This window comes from Choloepus didactylus, chromosome 2 (assembly GCF_015220235.1).
Source record: "Choloepus didactylus isolate mChoDid1 chromosome 2, mChoDid1.pri, whole genome shotgun sequence".
In the NCBI taxonomy this organism is placed as follows: domain Eukaryota; kingdom Metazoa; phylum Chordata; class Mammalia; order Pilosa; family Megalonychidae; genus Choloepus; species Choloepus didactylus.
Window position 1 is genome coordinate 32,125,046 of NC_051308.1, and position 22,558 is coordinate 32,147,603.

A 22,558-nucleotide genomic window follows, 5' to 3' on the forward strand; every position below is an offset into this window, starting at 1 on the left:
AGAAGTCACCTCCAGAGAACCTCTTGCTGCTCAAATGTGGACTTTCTCTAAGCCTAACTCTGCAAATAAATTCATCACTCTCCCCCCAACATGGGACAGGACCCCCAAGATGAATGAGCCTTGTCGGTGACGTGGGACGTGGATTCCAGGAATGAGCCTGACCCTGGCATCTAGGGACTGAGGGTCCCTTTTTGACCAAAAGAGGGAAAAGAAAGGCAACAAAATAAGGTTTTAGTGGCTAAGAGAATTTCAGTGAAGTCAAGAGGCTGTCCTGGAAGTTACTTTTATGCAAGTGTAGTTTGTATATATTATGTCCCCCAGAAAAAAAAGCCATTTTCTTTGATGCAATTTTGTGGGGGCAGATGTATTAGTGTTGATTAGGTTAGAACCTATTGGTTCAGTGTTTCCATGGACATGTGACTCACCCAACCGTAGGTGATGGCTCTGACTGGATGATTTCCATGGAGGTGTGGCCACACCCGTTCAGCGTGGGCCTTGATTGGTTTGCTAGGGCCTTATATAGATAAGCTCAGATATAAGGAGCTCATAGCTGCAACTTAGAGACATTTTGAGGATGGCTATTGGAAGGTGATGCAGACATTCTTTGGAGAACGCCATTTTGAAACACAACCTGGGAGCAAGCAGACACCAGCCACATGCCTTCCCAGCTAACAGAGGTTTTCCAGATGCCAATGGCCTTTCTCCAGTGAAGGTACCTGTTGTTGATGGACACTTTATGGCCATGAGACTGTAACTGTGTAACCAAATAAACCCCCTTTTATAAAAGCCAATCCATTTCTGGTGTTTTGCATTCTGGCAGCATTAGCAAACTAGAACAGCAAGCTTCACCTAGATATGCCAAGTGACCACAATATGATAAGCCCAAGTCAACAGTAGTCCTGAAAACCTTAAAGAATACCCAGAACCCTATTATCTGAGACTCTATAAAAGGTTCACTCACTGAAAGTTTATTCATCAGAAACTTAAATCCTTCAGAGTGCTCCTACACCAGCTAAGTCCCCAAACCCAGAGGCAATATCCTCTTCAAGAACATCAACTAGATGCATCCCCTTTGCTCAAAAAGTGGACACACCTTTTTAACATGAACAGGTTAGGATGGCCACTGCCTAGACATTCCTGAAGATGAGGAAAATAATTAAGAGAGATAAAGGGATGGCAAGAGACAAGATGGAATTTGACAAAGGATTACGAATATTCAATCTTTATATAATTTTATTTTTCTTAGTTGCTAGGGTATTGAGAGTAGTTAGAAGGAAAGAATTCAAATGGTGGAACTGTGCTCCATTGCATTCTTTGAAATTTGTTCTATAGCTGCTTGTTAAATTATAATTTGAAAGCTATACTTTTTGTATATATATTTCACAATAAGGAAACAACTGAAACTATGTTACTATAACTCATAATAACTTTGGAAATTTCCTATATATCTACTTGTTAAATCATACTTTGAAGGAGATTACCTTTTTGTGTATAAGTTGTATTTCATAACAAGAAATGACTGAAACTGTGGAATTGTACCCTATAATATTCTTTGAAATTTACTCTCTACTTGTTAAATTGTACTTTGAAAGTCATTACTTTTATGTACACATGGTATTCTACAATTAAAAAAATGATTAAAAAAAAAGTGGGGGGGGAGGCAATGAGGAACAGCAGCAGCTCATGAAGCAGCTGAGGAATGAGCTGTGATTGGAAGAAGCCCAACTTGCTATCAACGAAACTAAGACATAGTTAGCTACAGAAAGAGCGTGGGGTCCAGAAGATTCCAGTTGTACCAAATGCAGCATCTACTGTCCAGCTATCTCCTATCCATGTGGGACAGAAGAGCTATCCAAACTACCTACCTAACCTGGGGCCCAAGGAGTTGAACCTCAAAATCTGAGATTACAGGGTCAGCAACCAACACCGCTCTCCCACACATGTTGATGTCTCAACATGTTATTGGACCAAACCCAGCCCGGCTGCAAGGTATCGGGGCCCATCTAAACCTGGCCTTGTACATACCACAACTCCCAACATTAATCCTGCCATATATTACTAACTGCAGCCAAGCTCTTCTGTTCCATCAGCGCATCCTCATCACTTCCTAGCCCCAGCACCATGATTGATGCTGCCAATTCACAGGATGCAGCCAAACTGCTCTTCACAAGAAGCTGGATCTAGATATAGCAGATAATTTTTTTTAAAGACACAGAGATAAATGTTTTCCTGCTTTGGTTACCTTTCCTTTTTGCTTTCAAAGGAATGTTACAGAACTGCTTTGTAACAATGCTTCCTGAAATTTTACTTTTGTTATTCTCCCCAAGCACTCCCTTTTCTCCCCACTCCTCAACAAGGCATAATCCTTCTCTCCACACCCCCTACCCACCTCAGTCCTAGGCTCCCTCCCCCTCCAACAAGATCTTCATTAGCTTATATTTGCTGCCAAGATGTTATAACAAGGGCTTATTCGTGTATGTAAGCTATTTCTTTTTTTTTTTAAATCTTCATTTTATTGAGATATATTCACATACCATGCAGTCACACAAAACAAATCATACATTCAATTGTTCACAGTACCATTAAGTAGTTGTACATTCATCACCTAAATCAATCCCTGACACCTTCATTAGCACACACACAAAAATAACAAGAATAATAATTAAAGTGAAAAAGAGCAATTAAAGTAAAAAAGAACACTGGGTACCTTTGTCTGTCTGTCTGTTTATTTGTCTCCTTCCCCTATTTTTCTACTCATCCATCCATAAACTAGACAAAGGGGAGTGTGGTCTTTACGGCTTTCCCAATCCCATTGTCACCCCACATAAGCTACATTTTTATACAATTGTCTTCGAGATTCATGGGTTCTGGGTTGTAGTCTGATAGTTTCAGGTATCTACCACCAGCTACCCCAATTCTTTAGAACCTAAAAAGGGTTGTCTAAATTGTGCTTAAGAGTGCCCACCAGAGTGACCTCTCAGCTCCTTTTGGAGTAAGCTATTTCTTGATCCATTTAAAAGGAATTGTACATTATGCAGAAAAAAAAACAAAAAACAAAATCCTAGCCATGGTTGGGGGAGGGGGGGTACTCAAGTGAGTTCTGAAGGTTGAAAGGAAAGGACAATAGAATGAAACCATATGAAGAAACAAAACTACAAGGGCAATTACGTGAGTAAATTAAAGACGCCAGTTTTTTTGGTTTATAACTCTACTTTTTACCTTCAGGATCTAAAAGGCAAATGCATAAAAATGTAATGATAAATCAGTGGTTTTGGACTTGTATAAACATGCAGTTTTTGACAAGAACTACATAAAGGTGAGGGGACAGAGGGGTATAGGAATGTTGTTTGCGTATACTATTGAAGTTGAGTTGGTAACAAAGCAAATTAGATTGTTACAGGATTAGCATGTTAAATTTAAGCCCCGTGGTAACCCACAAAGAAAATATGAGAATATGCAAGCTCACAGAAAAAGAGAGTACAGATTGCCAGGGGCGGAGAGGGGTGGAATGGGAAGTTAATGAATACAGGATTTAGTGTTTCTGTTTAGGGAGATGGAAAAGTTTTCATACTAGAAGGTGGTGAGGGTACCACAGTATTCCCACTGAATGGTATGCTTGGAAGTGGTTGAGATGTTGAACATATGTTTCCACACACAAAAAAAGAGCAACTATAAAGACAACGACAATTAAATGCAGTATGTGATCCTGGATGGGATCTAATAATGGAAGAAATTGGAATATAAAAAAATTTAATAAACTATGTAAACTTAATAAATTATATAAACTGTGTATCAGCTTAGTAAACTATGTATCAACGTGAAATTTCTCGAACTTGATAACTGCACTTAAGTCAGTTACATAAGTGAATAACCTTGTTCTTAGGAAATGTACATGTAAGTATTAAGTGTCCAAGCATGACAAATACAACCTATTGTCAAATGACCAACAGACAGAAAGATTGGTGGATGGCTAGATGGGTTGAAATGGATAGATAGAATGATATAGCAGAAGTGACAAAATGTTAAAATTAGTGGATTTCGGTGTCTGGAGGGATGTGGTATTTTCACGCTCTGTATGGGGTTTGCATTATTTTCCCAGCTATATGGTGATTTTGAAATTATTTCAAAATAAATAGTTTAAACAAAAAAGTACAGCAGGAAAAACCTACAAAAAGTAAAAAGAATGAAGACAATTATTATGCCTATTTAAGAGGATTTTTCAGATCTATTTAACATTATGATACTAAGATTGAATAACTAATATCTAACACTGATATTCTAACGATTTGTTTACCACAAGTTGATCACTGTACTGTGTGTCATAGTTGATTTGGGAGCAAAACAAGCAAACATAGTTACAATGGTATGCCCGTAAGTACAGATCATAAAACTGAAAAGCTGTCAGCATAAAGGTTTTAGAGAAAGAGAGAGATGATGTTAATAAAGAAAAGGTAGTAGAGACCAGAGTCAGGAGCCCAGCTGGAAGGTTTAATAAATGATGATGATGATGGTTTAAAAAAGAAAAAACAAAAAACAAAAAACCATACCACCATTCACTAATGTTTTACTACTTGCCAGGAATTGTTTTAGGGCTTGTGCCATTTAACCTCAAAATCATGAATTTTACCCTCAAAACCCACAAAGCACCAGTTTAAGCATTAATAAAAATGTATTTTTTTTTTTTTTTTGCAGCTGAGCATCTTTGCTACAATCTGTGGCCATTCAAATAATATTACTTCTTAAAAGGTGCAGATTAATTAATAAATAATATCATTAGTAATGTAAATTAAAATAACAGAAAATACAAGAATCATCTCATTTATCTGGCATGGGGTAAGTTTAGGAGAAGGGGTTAGTGTTCTAATGATTAGAATACTGAAACTTTTCCAGTCATTTAAAATTACAGCTATGCAATCACAGCACCTGGGTGCTAGAAAGACCATCAAGTAGCCTAACCTCTCACAATTTTAATCCATACTTTCTGAACTTAACCTTTATCCATGGTTCAAGGACATTGTGACTAATTACTCTATTGGACTAGACATGCAGATATTTCAGGGAAATCAGTTGATTATGCACTGACCACAGTACATACCCTGGAACCCTGCTTTCCTGAATAAGTCCCTACAAATCAGCTTTTTTCTTGTCATTTGTTTCTTTCTCAAAAATTAGAGTACAGAATATATAGCTGTATGCCTCCTGGACAATGAAATGTGGCTGCCTAACTGCAAAATTATCCAGTCAACAACTAAAGCACCTTTCTCCTACGTTGTTTTCTTCCTTTCTATAAAAACCATCACATCCACTGCCTTAAAAGTATCCTTTGACTTTTTACCAATAGTCAAGTCATTCTCTACTTTTAGAACCAGTAGTTATTTTAAACACAACCTATCTCACAAATGGCACTGAGTGTTCATTTGTTTTATGTATGTACTTATTGTACAGGACACATTGTGGTGCTAGTTTTCTGCAGACTGGATAATGGAAGCTTTATGTACGTAAAAGAAAAAAGGCTTCCATTATATGGTAAGAGAAAGGAAAGGAGAACCTAGCAAATCACAGAACCTGCCATAGATGAAAAGATGGACAACCGAATTGAAAGAAGAAAAACCAAGCAACCTTTCATTCAAAGATTTTATTCACAAGGGTCCAATACTTGCTCTTCTAATGTAAGACTGATAATAGAGCAAGTATCAATTTTTAAAAGTCACTGAAGAGTGAGAAGATACCAGGCTAAATACAACTAGAATATCTCAGAAAAAAAATTTGATTCAGTGTTTATTCCAGATTTATTCAGCTAGCCAAATACTTTTGCTAAGCCAAATCATTTCAACAAGTACTTCCTAATTCACTAGTTTTGAGGACACTGAAAGTTTCTACATTACATATCTAATCAACTTATTATTATACTTCAGAAATGTTCTTCTGCCTGGTATTTGGGGACACATCCCCTACTTGGAAATACATTCTGTTTCCAAAGAGTGAGAAAACTTTCTCTACTTACAAGAAATATCTTTCAGGATACTGACACTGCAGTGGGAATTGGTTCATAAATGACAATTTAGGGTGAGTGAAGTGAATGATTTCTAAACACATAAAAATAACTAACCAATAGGGCTGTATAAAACAAAGTGGGTTGTATGAAAGAGAATCTAGTAGGAAATTTCAGCTCCAAGCAATCTCCCCACCTAACTTAGTTAACAAGAAAAATCCATTAACCAGACCATATTTCCAATCATGTCATTTAACTTAAGTGATAGTGATGTATATATACATAAACTGTAAGCATATCATATTGATTAGAGAACCTAAAAATAATGCAAAGGGAAGAAAGAAGTAATATAAAGATACCACTCGCTCAAATCTGGTTAAAGTATAAAGACTTGAAAACCAACACTTTCTTAAGTCATTTAAACAGATGCTTCAAGATTTTCTTTCTATGAGGATGCAACGGCAAATGAAATGACAAAAATCAAATGCAAAGAATTATAATACCCACGATGCCAATATTAACTTAAAATTATCAGAGCACCATCACTGCAATAAAGCCTCAAAAAACATAATGCATAAACTCCATATGACTTCATTCTTGCTCTCAATTCCTGGCTCCATTTCAGCATAGCCGATCCTCAATTGTACATGCAGTAGACTGTCAATGTTGTCAATTATCAACAGATACAAAATTTTAAATATCAGTTTGGTTTCCTCTTTTACTCAAGGTACTTCTTAACCATCTTATTCTAGATAAAATGTGCTGTGCAGTTTTCTTAATCTTGAAAGATCAAAAATCATAAGAATATATAATGTAAATCAAAATAAAATATCTACTTCATTAATTCCATTTTATTAACATACATGATCAAAAGTCTGACTATGATCTCAAAGATTTACTACTTACTTATTAAAAAGCAAAACGGTGAGGTGAAGGATAATATCACTACTACTGGACACTGGTGGCTTCATCGCATGAATATATCTGAGGGCTTGTCTATGCTCACCCTGACTCATAAAGGCTTGAATAATCTTTGAATGTTGCCATAATGCAGGTTTTGCAGTAGCTGGGTGAAACAGGAGATCCAAAGCACTCTGCAAAAATGATGAAAAAAGTGCTAAACACAAATATAAAGCTTTGCATTCAGGCAAAGCAGCTAACCATTAAGAACAGATGCAATACTAAAAACTATAATAGACAATACAAAAATTCAGAGAAAACCAGGTCAAATATAAACTAAAAGATCTACTGTAATATTTGCTATATTTTAAAGCAAAAAATTCTTATCAAAAAGCCTCATACTTTTGAGATTTTGTTTAGCTACTGTACTAAAATCTTTCCATCATGAAATCCATTCATAAATGTCAATCCTGCTTCTTTCTACGGTTCACCCAACACCCCAAACATTTCTCTAATATTAACAATCACCATATCTGCACTCTTAGCAACTGTTACTTATTCATCTCCTTCTTTAGAAAGTAAGGAACCTGGGTTCTGAACTGTTTTATCTTCATAATCTTCCTGCTTAATATAATGCATGTTGAAGGTACTGATTATTTGTTTACAACTGAATCTTTATGAAATTACTTCTAGATGTAGACTGCATTGTATCTTTAATACCAATTTTAATTTAGTTATATATTTTTCTAAAACTCTCATTATTTGCAAAAAATTTCACATTCTAAAATGAACTATTGTAACAGACTTACCTCATAGTCATTATGATCTAGCAGCCAAAAACCTTGAATAAGTTTAACTTGGCCCCAAGAAATTGCAAAGGCAGTTGGAAAAGATTCAATTGAAGTATCCGTTTTATTTGGAAAGGAATACATAATATCAAGCAGCAAATAAATAGTCTTTTAAAAAAATACAGGATTAAGGACAAAAAACAAAGCCAAACTCCTACATATACGTGTAGAATAGGTAGCATAGAATGCAGCATAAAAGAGGGTTCAAAAACTTCTTTCTAGCATTCAGAAAGTTATCATGGACATCCAGCTATAGTAGTACAGTTTTATGAAACGTGGGTGCAGCCAAGTCTCACAACCAACTTCATTCTTTCCCAACAGTATCATCACAAAGGAGATGAACTAAACCATACTTTCTTCACGAAGTCACTAGCTTAGCAAATTTAAGAAACAAAGCAACAGGTAAAATTCAGCAAAAGCTGACAGCTCAAGCAAACACATCAGGTATCTTATAAACTACAAATGGAGCTACATTTTCAGACTAAGAAGCTGAAATTGGCATAAAAATCTTATCTCAAAGACCACAAGACTCAAACGCAATGACTAAAGTATTATTAAGCTAATTTATAACGTATTCATATTCAGCACAAGTTAAACCGACTGAGAAGGACCAATCACCAGCAATGTTTTAGAGCAGTTATTCTTAACTTTTTGAGTTTCTTAAGCACGTTTGAGAATCTGATCAAAGCATGAAACCTATTTCTAGAAAAATAAGCATAAAACAGAAATTTGCATAGAATTTCAGGTTAACCACAGAAAATCTGAACCCAACCAAGGGATCCTGGATTAATAAAAACTCTTCTTTTAAAGAAATTTAATTGAAAATAGATTAAATGATGTAAGGAAACTTCTAATCTAAAATCTTATGATTTTGTGAATGTATGAATTATTTGATGAATTTCAAAAGGATACAACAGAATGTTTGTTTGATTCAGTAACGTTGTCTAGTAGGTATATGTCAAGTAGTGCCTATAAAAGAAGTAATAAAAACTTCAGTGCATTTTATATATTCATTCACTCATTCATGCTCCTTGCTTTTCCCAAGTCTGGGCCAGGTTTAAATACAGATAAGCATGCTTCCTTCCTCCCTCCCCAAATCTGTATACTCTTGAAAGCTTTGAATGATATGTTACTGCAAACCTACATGTAGACTAGTAGGTGGATATTTTCCTGTGCCTCCTTCATCCCGTTTCCACAACTTCTCTATGCGATCTCCTAACTGAGAAACCATTCCATCAATCATCAAGCAATCAGGGTTCCACTTCCCCCTGCAAATAAGGGTAGCATTAAGGATTTAATAGAAGTTTAATTATTATTACCAAAACAAGCATTGTACTTTAAAAATACTCGCAGCTACAAATTTGGGAAGAGTTGAGAACTGGACCCTATTTGGCATGTAAGAACTTGACATCAAGGAGAGCTAGTAAATAAACCATAAAGTTCCTTCAAGTTATGTCATCAAGAAGCCAAACAGTCAAGGTTAAGTCCTTGGAGGGACAATGGACCAGCCAGCCAAATGATCAAGACTATTTTTCATCATGCTGAGCAAATTATTCTAGAGTATGGCAACCCAGTGCAGTGAAAATTATATTGTGCTTCAAATCAGAGTTTTAATTTCAGTTTCATTACCTGGGCACTTCATTTAACTTTAATAATTGCTTCATTCAAAAAACTATTGAGCACCAAAAATATGATAAGCAGATACTGTCCTACCTGTTTCCCCACCTAATATAATAACAGCAAGGAGCAATCAATACTTACTGAGTTTTTTCTATATGAGTCATGGATTGTAATATACATCCATTGTATGTATTACCTTTAATCTTTACACTGAACCAGATCAGAAAGCTTAGCAAACTGGCCCACTTAGTAAATAACAGATCAAAAATTTTAAAACATGTAACCAATCTTCCAAGTAAAATAAGCTCACCATCATAGATTAAGTCTTCTAACACAGTGTTTCCTAAAATTTGCCAAATATCATAATACATCTGGCACAGCCTTTTGAAAGTACTGATTTCCAAGTGATTCTAATGTTGGTGAATCATTGTTCTAAATGCTATGTGCTGTTGTACAATTCTGTTATGCCATTTTAAGGAAGGATATTTAATCAGGGCCAAGGCTCTACAAAATACTCTTTCTTCTATTAATTCTACTTTTTATTTCAAAGGAGTCAACTAGGCAAATTTTCATGAATATGAAATAGGAAAAGGTAAGAGAAAAAAATTTTAAAATGATTGTAATTTTGACATGCAAATGTTATAGAAAGAATGCAAAATAACTAACTGAAGATACATGTTATACCTTTTAACAATAGCTTCTAGCCTTTTCAAATACAAATTTTCAGGAAAAAAAATGCTTAAATTACTGAATCTCTTCTAATAAATAACTCATGGTAAAGAAGTTCATTTAGGAAATAATGGGTAGCTATACTCAAATTCTAAAATAAAGGTGCCAAACATTATAACTAAAATAGCAATGCTGGTAACAATTTCTGATACCTTACCAAGAATTCCACCCATTTAATCATTTTGTAACATGATGAACTCTATTACCTGGCCTATCTGACCTCTTATAGAAGTAGTTTCTAAAATGTGTTTTGAAGTTTCTGGTTGTACTATACCTTGACAAACGCTCACACTTCTGTCGACGACTGGTGTAATAGTTCTGAATTATAGGGTAGTTGTAGCATAATCTTGACAACTGCACAGCATCATCTAGATTTTTTTTAAGAGTTGAAAAAAAGCTAGTAATGTTTCCAAAATATCCCAACAACAGTTAAGGTTATACATGTATATATTTTACTCTAATTTATAATGAATAATTTACAAGCCTGTTAAATTTAAGCAATAAAAATATAAACACATTCCTTTATATACAGATGCATAACTGAGAAAACTGAGTCTCTCATGAAAGTCTATAATCAACAAAGATGCTGGCTTAAAGCCTTGGAAAGGCTAATTTATGTAATGATTTCATTCCTTTAGGGACAAGTGATAATTTGAAAGCAAGCAATGTTCATTCTTTGTTCAAGTCAGTATCTAAGAAAACTATGAAAGAATAAGATCAACAGCAATTACAGGCACAATGGCAGAAACACTTCTAAAACTCTAATGTGCTTCCTGATCCAAGAAGTTGGAGGCTTTAGAAATGTGTTCTAAAAAAATACAGTAAAAGGCAAATTATCTAATTCTTAGTACTGGCATAAATCATTAGATAAAAGGGGACATTAATTGATGGCAAAAGAGCTCTAAGAGAGAGAGATGAGGAAATTAAATTATAAAAACCATAGTTCTATGGATCGACTATAGTTGGTGATACTGTTGAACCCATTTTTAGAAGCCATGTTTTCTCAAATTTTCCTTTCCTTCTAAATGTTACTCAATTCAATAAACACGCAGGCACACCTTCTGTGTAGCAGGCATGAGCTGAAGCACTGAAGAAGATACAAAGTAAGGGAAGAATATAAGAAAAGAAGGTAGGATTAAGAAAAAAACACACATAAGGAGAAAGGAAACCTGAAGCATTAGAACAGAGTAAAACAATTATAAAAGTTTAAGAATGTTTCAATTAATATTTACAGATTAAGTAAATATTTTACCTAAGCTCTCTGGTAAAAGTCCAGAATGAGAGAACCAAAGAACCACCTGCGCATATTGACAGATGAGCTGGGTAACCATACACTTATTACTTAAGTCCATCAGACCTGTAAAGAATTAAACATCAGTTCTTTAATTTTCAATTTATCAACCAAAAATGAAAAACTAATATACTCAACAGTTTTCAAAAACTAATTATTTGGGGTTTTTTTGTTTTTTGTTTTTTGTTTTTATCTTTTTAACAATATGTATGTGTGTGTACTTTAAAATTGAGCTTGCATCTATTTTTCTTCAGTCCAAAATGATGTCAAGCAAATCTCCACAATGCTAAAATGAGTCACTGACTAAAGTAGACATTTTAGGAAAATATAATTCCATCTTAGCTACACTTCCACTTAGCTAATTTCAGAAATCAAATTTATACAATACAAACTAGCACTATTATCGTTAATACAGGCTATTCAAAACAAACCATGCCTTTAAAGTGCTTTTTGTTTTGTTTAAATGAAAAAAAGAGGGGAAAGTACAACCACCTCTGTGAATATACATATAATTCTATAAATTTAAATTGTACTGGAAGTACACTACCTTAATTTAGTTTAACTCCAATATTTTCCAAGCTTATTTAAGCATGGGCTCATGATGTATCTAATAACATCCATGGCTTTTCATTAAAAAAAAACTAGCATTTTAAAAATGGTTTCTTGACATGATTCATATAAGACATAGGACCTTCAGTCTTTCCCTCAATCAAGAAGAAAAATTTAATAAAATACACATATAAAACAAAGAGCACACCTCTCTCAGTGACCTCTTGGGCCTCTGTTGCAAAACAGCTCAAGACTGTATTAAGGTTGCTAAGAAGCAGATGACACTGCTGGATAGACTGTGTGGTTTGTGGATCGATGAAACGACATGAACCATCAAATAATGGGGCACCTTGCAAGGATAAAATATAAGGTTAGTTTCCACACTATATATGAATGAATTAGAATCACAAATGCAAAATTTCTCAAATTCCTACTACCCATAAACATTATTCTATACATTATGAAATTTACAAAGACAAAGTAGAAATGGTTCAAATACCCTCAAGAACCTAGAAAGGACAGAAAGAAATTACAAAAATGTAGAATGAGGAAAGCAATGAAATACAAATTGGCAACACAGAGGAAAAGTTATAAATTCCACTTTAGACTCATTAGATAAACCAGTAATATTCATAAAATGCTTCTTCGAATAAATCTATCTTATATCACATCTTCTAAATAACTATGTTGTTTCACCATTAATATTTTTTAAGAACTCTTTCCACCACCTTCAATCTTGAAAAGGGAAAAAATAAAGATTCAGATAAAAACTTATAATAAAACTGCATACATTCTGTAAGTTATTGTAGACTTTGTCCTTTCAATTAAACTCAAGACTGAGTATAACAAATTCATTTTGGGGGAAAAAGATATTTTAGTTGCTGAAGGTGGTTATATCTTTCAGAAAAATTATACCAAAAAAGACTCTAATGTCAGGGACATTTTAATAGGAAGAAATCCAATTTTACTAGAGTTCCATTTAAAATCTGGTCCTAAAAAGGACACAGTCATGGTTGTATTAAGGACTATTTGTATTTTGAAAAGGTCCCTCAGGAGGTTTTTGTGTGCCTTTAGGATGCAAACCAACAAGCCAAAGTGAAATTAGTTAAAAATAGTAATAAATATTGAGCATTTATTAATTGAGACTTCATAGAGATTAATTAACTCATTCAGTTCTTCAAAACTACTCTGTGAGGCAGGACAGTTATCCTGATTTACAGATGAGTTATTATGATAGACCAAAAAGTTAGGTAATTGCTCTCAATATAAAACTAGCAAGAGTAAAAATGAGGATCTGAACAACCTAGAGCCCATCTTCATAGGGGATTCACCTTACTGACAAATTTAATTACATTAATATTTAATGTGTAATTAATCAAGAAAAAAGTTCCTAATTCCAAAACCCATCCTCAAAACAAATTCTCATTTGATTTACTTCCAATACATTAAAAACACTTATTTAATTATTCCTACAGTTTTCTTAAAAAAATCTCCATTTACCAGTTTGGAGGCTCAAGAAAGCTACAATGGCTAAGTTATCAAATTGAACCCTGTTACAATACATTATGCCCAAAGCATAATAACAGACATAGTGAGCTGAACTTAATTTTCTTTTTACATAACTTCTATAATCAGCCCTGCAAAAACATTTTCCTCTTAAAAACACATATACATTTTACCATGTTCCAAATTATCAAGAGTACCACACTTCAATTCTATTACCTGATTACTGAAATATCTAAAACTAATAAATTATTTCATGTTTATATTTATACAAGTATGCCCTAAAAATACTGTAAAATCATATCTTCCTATCAAATTGTGTCGATTTAGAAATTTTTTACTGAGAGTAACTTTGGTTATGAAAAGTCATTTATAGTCAAATGTCTTCCAAAGTCCCATTTGTTCATTCATCATTATATAACAATAGCAATAACCCAAACAAATACCATTTCTATTATTTGTATTTTAACATTATTTTTGCACTAATTGGTTTTTAATATTCACAGTATACCTCAAAACTCAGTCAAAGTATACAAAAGACTATCAAGGTTTGACAAGATTGTCAAGAAAAATGACATCATGTTGGTGGAGGGCAGAGGTGATGAGTTTTTACCCCACCATTCAGCTTCTTCATATCTGTGAATTTTAAACTGAAAGTGCTTCTGAATGAGCTTCTGACTTACCTGGCATAGTCTCCATCAGTATTTTGTAAAATAAACTACCAAGACAAAAAGATAAGTGCAATTCTCAAATGGGTTATTGTGGGCATAGCATGTTGCCAGTTTAACTGTATGTTACAAAATCTTGGTTAAAAATTTTGTCACTTTAATATAGAGAGGTTTCTTCTAGGACTTCTTAAAATTTTAAGAGCTATCTACTTCAAAAGAATTATTTACTTAAAATATAAACCGAGGTTCGTTTTTTAGCATTAAGTTCTGCTCCAAATCCACAGACTTATAATACTTACATTGTCGGTCAAATTCTTCTTTTGTGAGAACCACTTTATTCCACGTCCATTCAAGGACAAAACGCAAGTTAGCAGCAGAATTTGGTTGTTCTTATTTGCCAATAGAAAAGAAAAAAATTGCAAATGAACAACTAGTAATTTTGTAGTGGAGAAACCTGGCAGACACCACTCTACTCAAATGATCCCCACCATTAACAAAGATAAACTGATCTAAGGTTTCCTCCTCAGTGCATCATGTCATCTGCAGTACTCACATCAAAATGGAAAAACTGAATCTAATCATGAGGATATATATTGAAACCAAACTGAAAAACAGTCTACAAAATAAAAGGTTAGTACTCTTTAAAAAATGTCAAATTGTTGAAAGACAAAGTCTAAGGTACTGTACCACAGTAACTGAGACTGAAAAGTCATGAAACTAAATACAAAGCTTGATTCTGGATTCTGGATTCCACCCCCCTAAACACCTGCAAAACTGCTATAAGGGATATTACTGGGACAGCTGGTGAGGTTTCAATAATGCGTCTAGATTAGATAACATTATATCAGTGTTAATTTTCTTGATTTTTTAAATAGCAAAGTGGTTTTGAAGTAAATGTCCTTGTTCTTAGGAAACACAAACTGAAATATTTATGGGTAAAGAAGGAAGATACCTTCAACTTATTCTCAAATGGTTCAAAACAAAAAAAATAATGTGTGTATAGATAGTGATACCTAGAACAACCCGGACGAATCCCCAGAGAATTATGCTGAGTGGAAAAAAAAGTCAATCCCAAAAGGTTATATACTGTATGATCCCATTTACAAACAAAACTAAGAATAGATTAGCGAACACTAGGGGTTAGGGATGAGAGGAGGTAGATGTGGCTATAAAAGGATAACTTGAGGTGACAGAAATGTTCTATGTCTTGACTATATTAATGTCAGTATTCTGGTTGTGATATTGTTACAGATTTGCACAACATTACCACTAGAGGAAACTAGGTTAAAAGTACAGAGGAACTCTCTGTATTATGTCTTACAACTAACTGTAAGTGAATCTACAATTACCTTAAAATAAAAAATTTAATTAAAATAACAGTGAATTTCAATTAAAAATATATATAATAAAATTTTTAACTGTTGAAAATCAGAACAATACCTTCTGTTATCCACCTTTTGATACATCCAGTCAAAAGTCCCAGGGAACTTGTCTGTATTGCTGCTGACAAAATGGCTTCTAACTGTTCTTCCTAAACCATACATTTAAAAAAAAAAAAAAAAAAGAGGATATGAGATCACAGACTCAGATGGCTATAACAAAAAGTGCTGGCAAGGATGCAGAGAAATTGGAACCCTCGTGTGTTTCTGCTGGGAAGGTATAATGGAACAGCAGCTGTGGCTAACAGTTGGGCAGTTCCTCAAAAAGTTAAATATAGATTTGTCTGCATAAAAAATCCTAAAGGATTACCTAAAAAGCTATTAGATCATGGGATATAAAGTCAGCATACATTTGAAATTAATTAACTTATAAACAGACATAGTTTGTTTTACTGTATTTCACTCTTTTGCACTACACACAACTCTGTTTTTTCACAAATTGAAGGTTTGTGGCAACTGTGCACTGAGCAAGTCTATCGGCACCATTTTCCCCCACAGCATGTGCTCCTTTCATGTCTCTGTGTCACATTTTGGAAATTGTCACAATATTTCAAACTTTTCCACTATTATTATATCTGTGATCAGTGTCCTTGGTGTTACTACTGTAATTGTTTTGGGGTACCAGGAAATATGCCCACATAAGATGGCAAAACTTAACTGATAAATGTTGTGTTTTCTAACTACTACACTAACAAATGGAAATTGTATTGCTGGTAGGAAGGTACAGCCACTGTGAAAAACAATTTGGCAGTTTTTCAAAAAGTAAAATACAGAATTATCAAAATGATCTGGAAGTTCCATTCCTAGGTATAAACCCCAAAGAACGAAAGCAGGGATTTGAACAGCTATTTATATGAATGTTCACTGCTGCATTACTCACAATAGCCACTTGAAAAGACCCAAGTTGGTGAAAATAACCCAAGTGTTCACCAACAGATGAATGGATAAACAAAATGTGGTGTATTTGAACCCTGAAAACATTATGCTAAGTGAAATAACATACATACAAAAGGACAAACATTGTATGATTCCACTTACATGAAATATCTGGAATAGACTAATAGAGACAAAAAGTAGATTAAAAGGTTACCAAGGGCCAAAGAGAGTGGAATGGAGAGTTATTGCTTGCGTATAGAGATTCTGTTGGAAGTGATGAAAAAGTTGTGGTAATAAATGGTGGTGAATATGGCACAACATTGCGAATGTAATTAATGCCGCTGAATTGTATACTCAGAAATGACCATCCACAAAGGAATGTGGGGAAAATGTTCTATAATAAACAGTAACAAAATTTGAAAATGTTTAGAGATAAAAATAAAAAGAAACCATTTCTAAAAAACAAAAACGAATTATAAACTCTCACAATGGACATAAAACATAAAACAAGCCCTGAAAAAATGGAAAGATATACCATTTAACCTTGGATGAGAAGATTTAAGATTATAAAAATGCCAATTCTTCCCCAAATATAATAAATTCCAAAAAAAATACTACAGGGAGTACTGGATAAAATCATCTTACAACACAACAGAAAAAATGCTTATTAATTGCCAAAACAATTACAGAAAAAAAAAGAATTGCATACCAAATATCAAAGCAGTATATTGACATGGCATCAAAGTAGATAAATAGATCAGAAGAACAAAATAAAACACACAGAAAGAGAACCCAGTACATATGGACATATGATAAAAATGGTCTTTCAGTAGCATGAGAAAAGGATGTTCTGCATTCTATTTCATAAATGATGCCAGGACAGTTGGCTAATAATCTGAAAAAAAGAAAAACTGAACCTTTAACGGATTCAACACACAAAGATGAATTAAAACCATAAATGTTAAAGAAACCTAAGAGTTAGGGAGTTTTTATACCAAAAGCTGTAAAATATATTTAACTATAAAAACATTAATTCATTAATAGAGTAACATAATCAAGGGAAAACAACAGGAAAATAATCTAAAACACTATTACAAAAAGGGTAAATATCTTACAAATACAAATATAGAAAGACAACCCACTAATAAAAAAGGCAAAACTTGAATATGTAATTAATAAAAGAGCAAATCCTGATAGTCCAGTTAAGTATATGGAATTGTACATATGGTAGCATCCTTTTCAGCTGTATGGAGAGATATATAAAGAGATGCATAAAAGAAGAGTCAACAAAATGTTAATATTTACATGCTTCATACACTTTTATTAATTTTCTGAATTCAAATTATTTGTATTATTTATGTAACCAGAAAAAAAATCAAGATGGTTTGGATCACTGAAATTTAAATATTTATAGAAAACAGATTAAATGTTTTTATCAATATTATTGAATTAACGTGATTTTTTTCTCATTTCATTTTTCTTTTAAAAATACTAGACATTATTTCTTTCCCTAAATTTAAAAATTTATAATGGGGGGGTAGTATTGAGTTCCACAAAGTTAAAACAAAAAAAAACAGGGCAAAGAGCACTTTAGGAGGACCCAAGTCCTTGAGGATGATGAAGAGTTCCTTCAGCCACCATCCATCTGGAGCCTCCGGCTGAACAATCTGGCCAGTGTCAATCCCTGCCCCAAGGGACCCTATGAACAGGGCATTCAGCAACAATCACCTGAGATTTTTTAATGAACATAAATCAGAGCTGCATAAAGTTATTTTAAATCTTGAATTTTCACCTTGGTTTTATTTCAGGGGGATGGTGGGGAAACTGTAGCAGGGAATGGAGGCTTAGTAGCCTAAATGCATATCGCTGGAAATCAACAGCCCATAATTACCAAACACATCTCTCAATATTATTCTTGGCCCATTAAAACAGAAAGAACAGATCCCTTCTGAAAAATGTGCTAACCACCTCTTTTAGAACTCTCTACCAAGTACATGAGCTAAAGAGACCAAATTACTCACAGTGAACAAAAGCAACCAAATATAAGTTTTAACATTTTATTAAAGAAAAATTCTCATTTGTGGATAAAGATGGAACATTTATCTCCTGCCCCAATATCACCTTCACAAGAGCTCAATAAATGACCATAAGGAGTAAAGAAAAGTATTAATTAACAAGGACAAAGAGAAGAAAAGATAAGGCATCATGGGATAAGACAGCTCCACCAAATTTTTGTAAAACAGTAATGAACAGAGGAAAGACTTAGCAGTGTAAAGGAAATCATGTCCTAAACACAGAGGAGAACCAGATGACAAGAGAGCAGTTTGACTCTCAGAATCTTACTAAGGCTGTTTTTGGAGAAACCAGGTAAAAAGTGAAATAGGAGGAAATGGTAGACAAACATGGGGCTAAAAACAGACCCGAGGTTAATAGGCAGCATAAGGAACAGATGCGCAAACCCTCTCTGTTACCCAGCAACAAAAAACCAGCCTGACAGATCTCTGAAAAAATTGAATGGCCTCAGAAAAAAACTGTGGCACCTGAGATTTCTCTACTGGAATGGTCCACATCAACTCTATCAACCTAAAGTAAAGGATGCCTCTGGGTGAATTCTACCCATGCAAAAGAGAGCTTATAATCTGTTACTGACTCATTTTACAAATGAACAGACAACAAGGATCTACCAAACCTTTGAGTATACCCACTGACATAAAAAAAACCAAAGTAATAAAAAGAAAAATTCCTCCAGAGAAAATAGACAATGCAGAGAACTCAATAAAGCTTTAGACAAAGAAGATATTAAGCCCATAAAAAAACAGACCACTATGATAAGAGGATGATCAAAGTATAAGAAACCATAGAAATTTTAAGTGAGGGCCAAAACTTTAAAAATCGAGTAGAAAAGAAGGATGATAAAGATAATGAACTCTTCAGAAAGTCAAATCAGAGGCAAAAGACACCAACAATTGAAAAGTAAAGATAAACTATTTGATCAACTGGGGATACCAAACATTTGTCTAATAGGGATTCTAAAGATAAAAGAGCAAAACTAACGAGAAATAAAAATTAAGACTGTATAAATGATAGATTGGACAAAAGGGGAAAAAAAAAAACTCTTAAAAACTCCAGGATAAACAAGTGATATTTACTGTATGACTACATGGTAAATAATATTTACATAGGTACAATAATATAACAGGAGGGGGAAAGAAAATAATAGTTTTAAATAGTTCTCTTAATTCATATGAAAGTAAGTACTAAACCAACTGTGGGCATTAAATCACCACCAAAAATATTTAAATTTCATCCAATATTTAAAAGGAATTTTTTTTTCAGGAATTCATTATGTCACATATCTCTAATCATTTAAATAACTTAACTCAAATATTTCTTGATGATAAAGAGTTAACAAAATCTTTTCTCTTTCTCCCCTTTCTCCACAGGAAAATAACTTGGCATTCACCTTCTAGCACTATTTCACTGGCAAATACTGAATTAAAATGAAGTTAGATTATTCACTGTATCACCAGGAAATACTGTTTATTGGAACAGACTCTCCTAACTAGTAAAATGAATTGGGACTAACAGAACTGTGAATAGATTATACATACCCACGGAAGTTAAGATTTTGGCCTCCATGACTGAATTTGACTTCAGTAACCAATCAATCTCTTACTGCAGGAACCTGGTATCTTCACTAAAAGGTTTTCAAAAATACTGGTTTCTGTAGAGCAAACTGTGGTTCGCTTACAGAATCACCTTGAGGGCTTGTTAATACACAGATTGCTGGGCTCTATCCTCCAGTTTCCAATTCAGTAGGTCTGTGCATTTCTAATAAGTTCCCAGGTGAATCTGATGCTGTGGACCACACTTTGTTACTAAAGAACATCAGATTCACCTAAGCCAAGATGGTTTTCACTCAAGTGATGTCATTCATTTTTTTATCTTTTCTGTTCCCTCTGGGGCTGGAAAATAGCCCCCAGACTGGTAAAGAGGCTTCATCTAATGAAATACCTAACGGCAGTCATGCTGCCATGCTGTTAATTCCTGTCTTCCATCGTTCTGCATAGCTAAGTAATCCTAGTGCCAGGTTGTAGCCCGTTGGGTCCTGGGAGTATGAACTTTAGGCCAAAACCAAGAACAGAGCCACAAACCATGCACAGTGAGCACGACAGTATTTCACCTACTTTTGCAGAAATTATTTAGTTGATTTTTCATTATAATGGAAAGCTATAATATTTGAAACAAAAAAATTATCTCATTTGTTATCATCAAATGTACAAATGTTCAACATCAATGCAAGATGCTATTAATAGGGTGGCATATGGCAATCCTGTATTTTAGGCATGACTGTTCTATAAATCCACAATGTTTTTAATAAAGGGGGAGAAAATTATGTCACCTGACTTAAACTGGAAGGCTGAATATCAATAAGTCTTGGTGACAGAAGACCAGCCACAAGACATCGATTATAACCATCAGGAATGAATTCATTAAGAGATGGTCCTGATTTCTTTAAGAAAGTCAAGGTCTGCAATAGATAAATAAGACAATCAATGCTCAATTTAAATAATCAAATTTAAGAACAATTAATAAACACATTACCCTATTTTCACTTAACATTTTAATTAAAACTAAATTCAAGAATGGAAATCACTGAAGACTACATTTTTGTGCTTCCTCCAAGGAAAAGAATTTATAGGTTCTTGAGCTAAACCAATTCTCACTAGTTATAAATGATAATACTACCAATAAGGGTATTTTGGTAGCTTACATGTTTTTATGAAAAGTAATCCTGTACCTTCTTTTTACCTTCTCTAAAGCTGACAGACTTTGACAAATCCGAGCAAAACAAACAAAAAACTGTACAATTTATTCCTCTTGGTCTAATTTGAACGACATGATGATGATATGATGTTTAAACATCTGATATTATGTTTAAATATGGCATTCATCCACATCTGGCTGATTATCATTTAAAAGGTCTGCCATCTCATGTTTCCCTGGAAATATTTTTTCAACATAGTCACTACCCACCATGTTAACACTGTTATCATAGTACTGGGTACAATATTTTCATCATTTTATTTACTCATAAGATGGATGAATAGCTTCAGAGAAAGAAGAGAACTAAGAGAAAAGAGAAAGGATAAAGAATTATGGGAAACACTGACTTAGTTTGCTCTTTTCCATTGGATTCAAGTAGCTAACACACAAATAAAGCTACTAAAAAAATATTTCAATGCCTCCTCTGTAGCATCAATAACTGATGTTACTAGCTGTTAATCTCATAAACCCAGGAGAAGCCACCATTCACCAGAAACAAGTTTATATAATACTAAATAAAATTTACATCCATGAATCAGTATTTCCCAAGATCTGACTTCAATTCAATAAGAAACTATCAGTCCACATCACTAGTGATTACCTACCTCTTTCTGAAAGCCAGTACAAGTTATATGAACAACTCCTGAGTTTAACAAACAAGTGGCACCTAAAAAAAAGATTTTAAGAAATCCACTTACATAACATATTTAAAGGGCATTATTACAACCAAATTTATCCTGCTATCAGATTACTAGGCATGATGCCAAATTATTACATATAATAAATTAATATTTTTTCCAGGTGTTTTCATCCATCCTTAGAATAAGTAATAAACTTATTACAAATGCACTCACTGTGAAACAGCTAATATCTGCTCCAGAAAATTCAAAATAATAGTGATAATTTCTTTATAAAAATTTAGTATTAAATTTCTTAAGTACATATATGAAATTAATTTCCTAAGTTATCCATACGTTAACAGTAGTAACATAAGACCAATATAACACTATATATTCACAAAAACACACACAACTACATTCCTTTCCATTTTACTTTTCTCAAAAGGTAATGTTAAGGAAATACATACCAAAATTATAAGTACTTGGGTTAAAAAACTGCTCAGGAGGTGGATACAAAGGAGGAACTCCTCGACTTAAAGTTCTCTCATGTACTAATATATCCAAGATGTAATGTGGAGAAGTCCTACTTACAACAGAATCCAATGACCACAGTGCAAAATAAGAGCAATTATGTAGATATTCTCCTGATCTAAAATAAAAATTTACAAAATTTATTAAGTCATTGATCTGCTACAC

The 22,558-nt window shown here is 33.7% G+C and overlaps 1 protein-coding gene across 3 annotated transcripts in view; it reads right to left on the reverse strand.

Moving 5' to 3' along the window:
- Positions 1–22,558, reverse strand: part of AHCTF1 (AT-hook containing transcription factor 1) — a 115,256-nt gene that overhangs the window by 51,567 nt on the left and 41,131 nt on the right. For all 3 annotated transcript variants that reach the window (XR_005214708.1, XM_037822667.1, XM_037822668.1), the window contains exons 10-21: positions 22,330–22,511; positions 21,848–21,909; positions 20,818–20,946; positions 15,541–15,631; positions 14,400–14,489; positions 12,138–12,278; positions 11,342–11,446; positions 10,364–10,457; positions 8,885–9,008; positions 8,653–8,709; positions 7,702–7,848; positions 6,899–7,086 (exon numbers count right to left, since the gene is read on the reverse strand). Coding sequence is in view for 2 of the 3 variants with exons in the window: in XM_037822667.1 (XP_037678595.1) it covers positions 6,899–7,086; positions 7,702–7,848; positions 8,653–8,709; positions 8,885–9,008; positions 10,364–10,457; positions 11,342–11,446; positions 12,138–12,278; positions 14,400–14,489; positions 15,541–15,631; positions 20,818–20,946; positions 21,848–21,909; positions 22,330–22,511 (1,410 nt within the window). In the remaining variant the exon portion in view is untranslated. The remainder of the gene's footprint in view (positions 1–6,898; positions 7,087–7,701; positions 7,849–8,652; positions 8,710–8,884; positions 9,009–10,363; positions 10,458–11,341; positions 11,447–12,137; positions 12,279–14,399; positions 14,490–15,540; positions 15,632–20,817; positions 20,947–21,847; positions 21,910–22,329; positions 22,512–22,558) is intronic.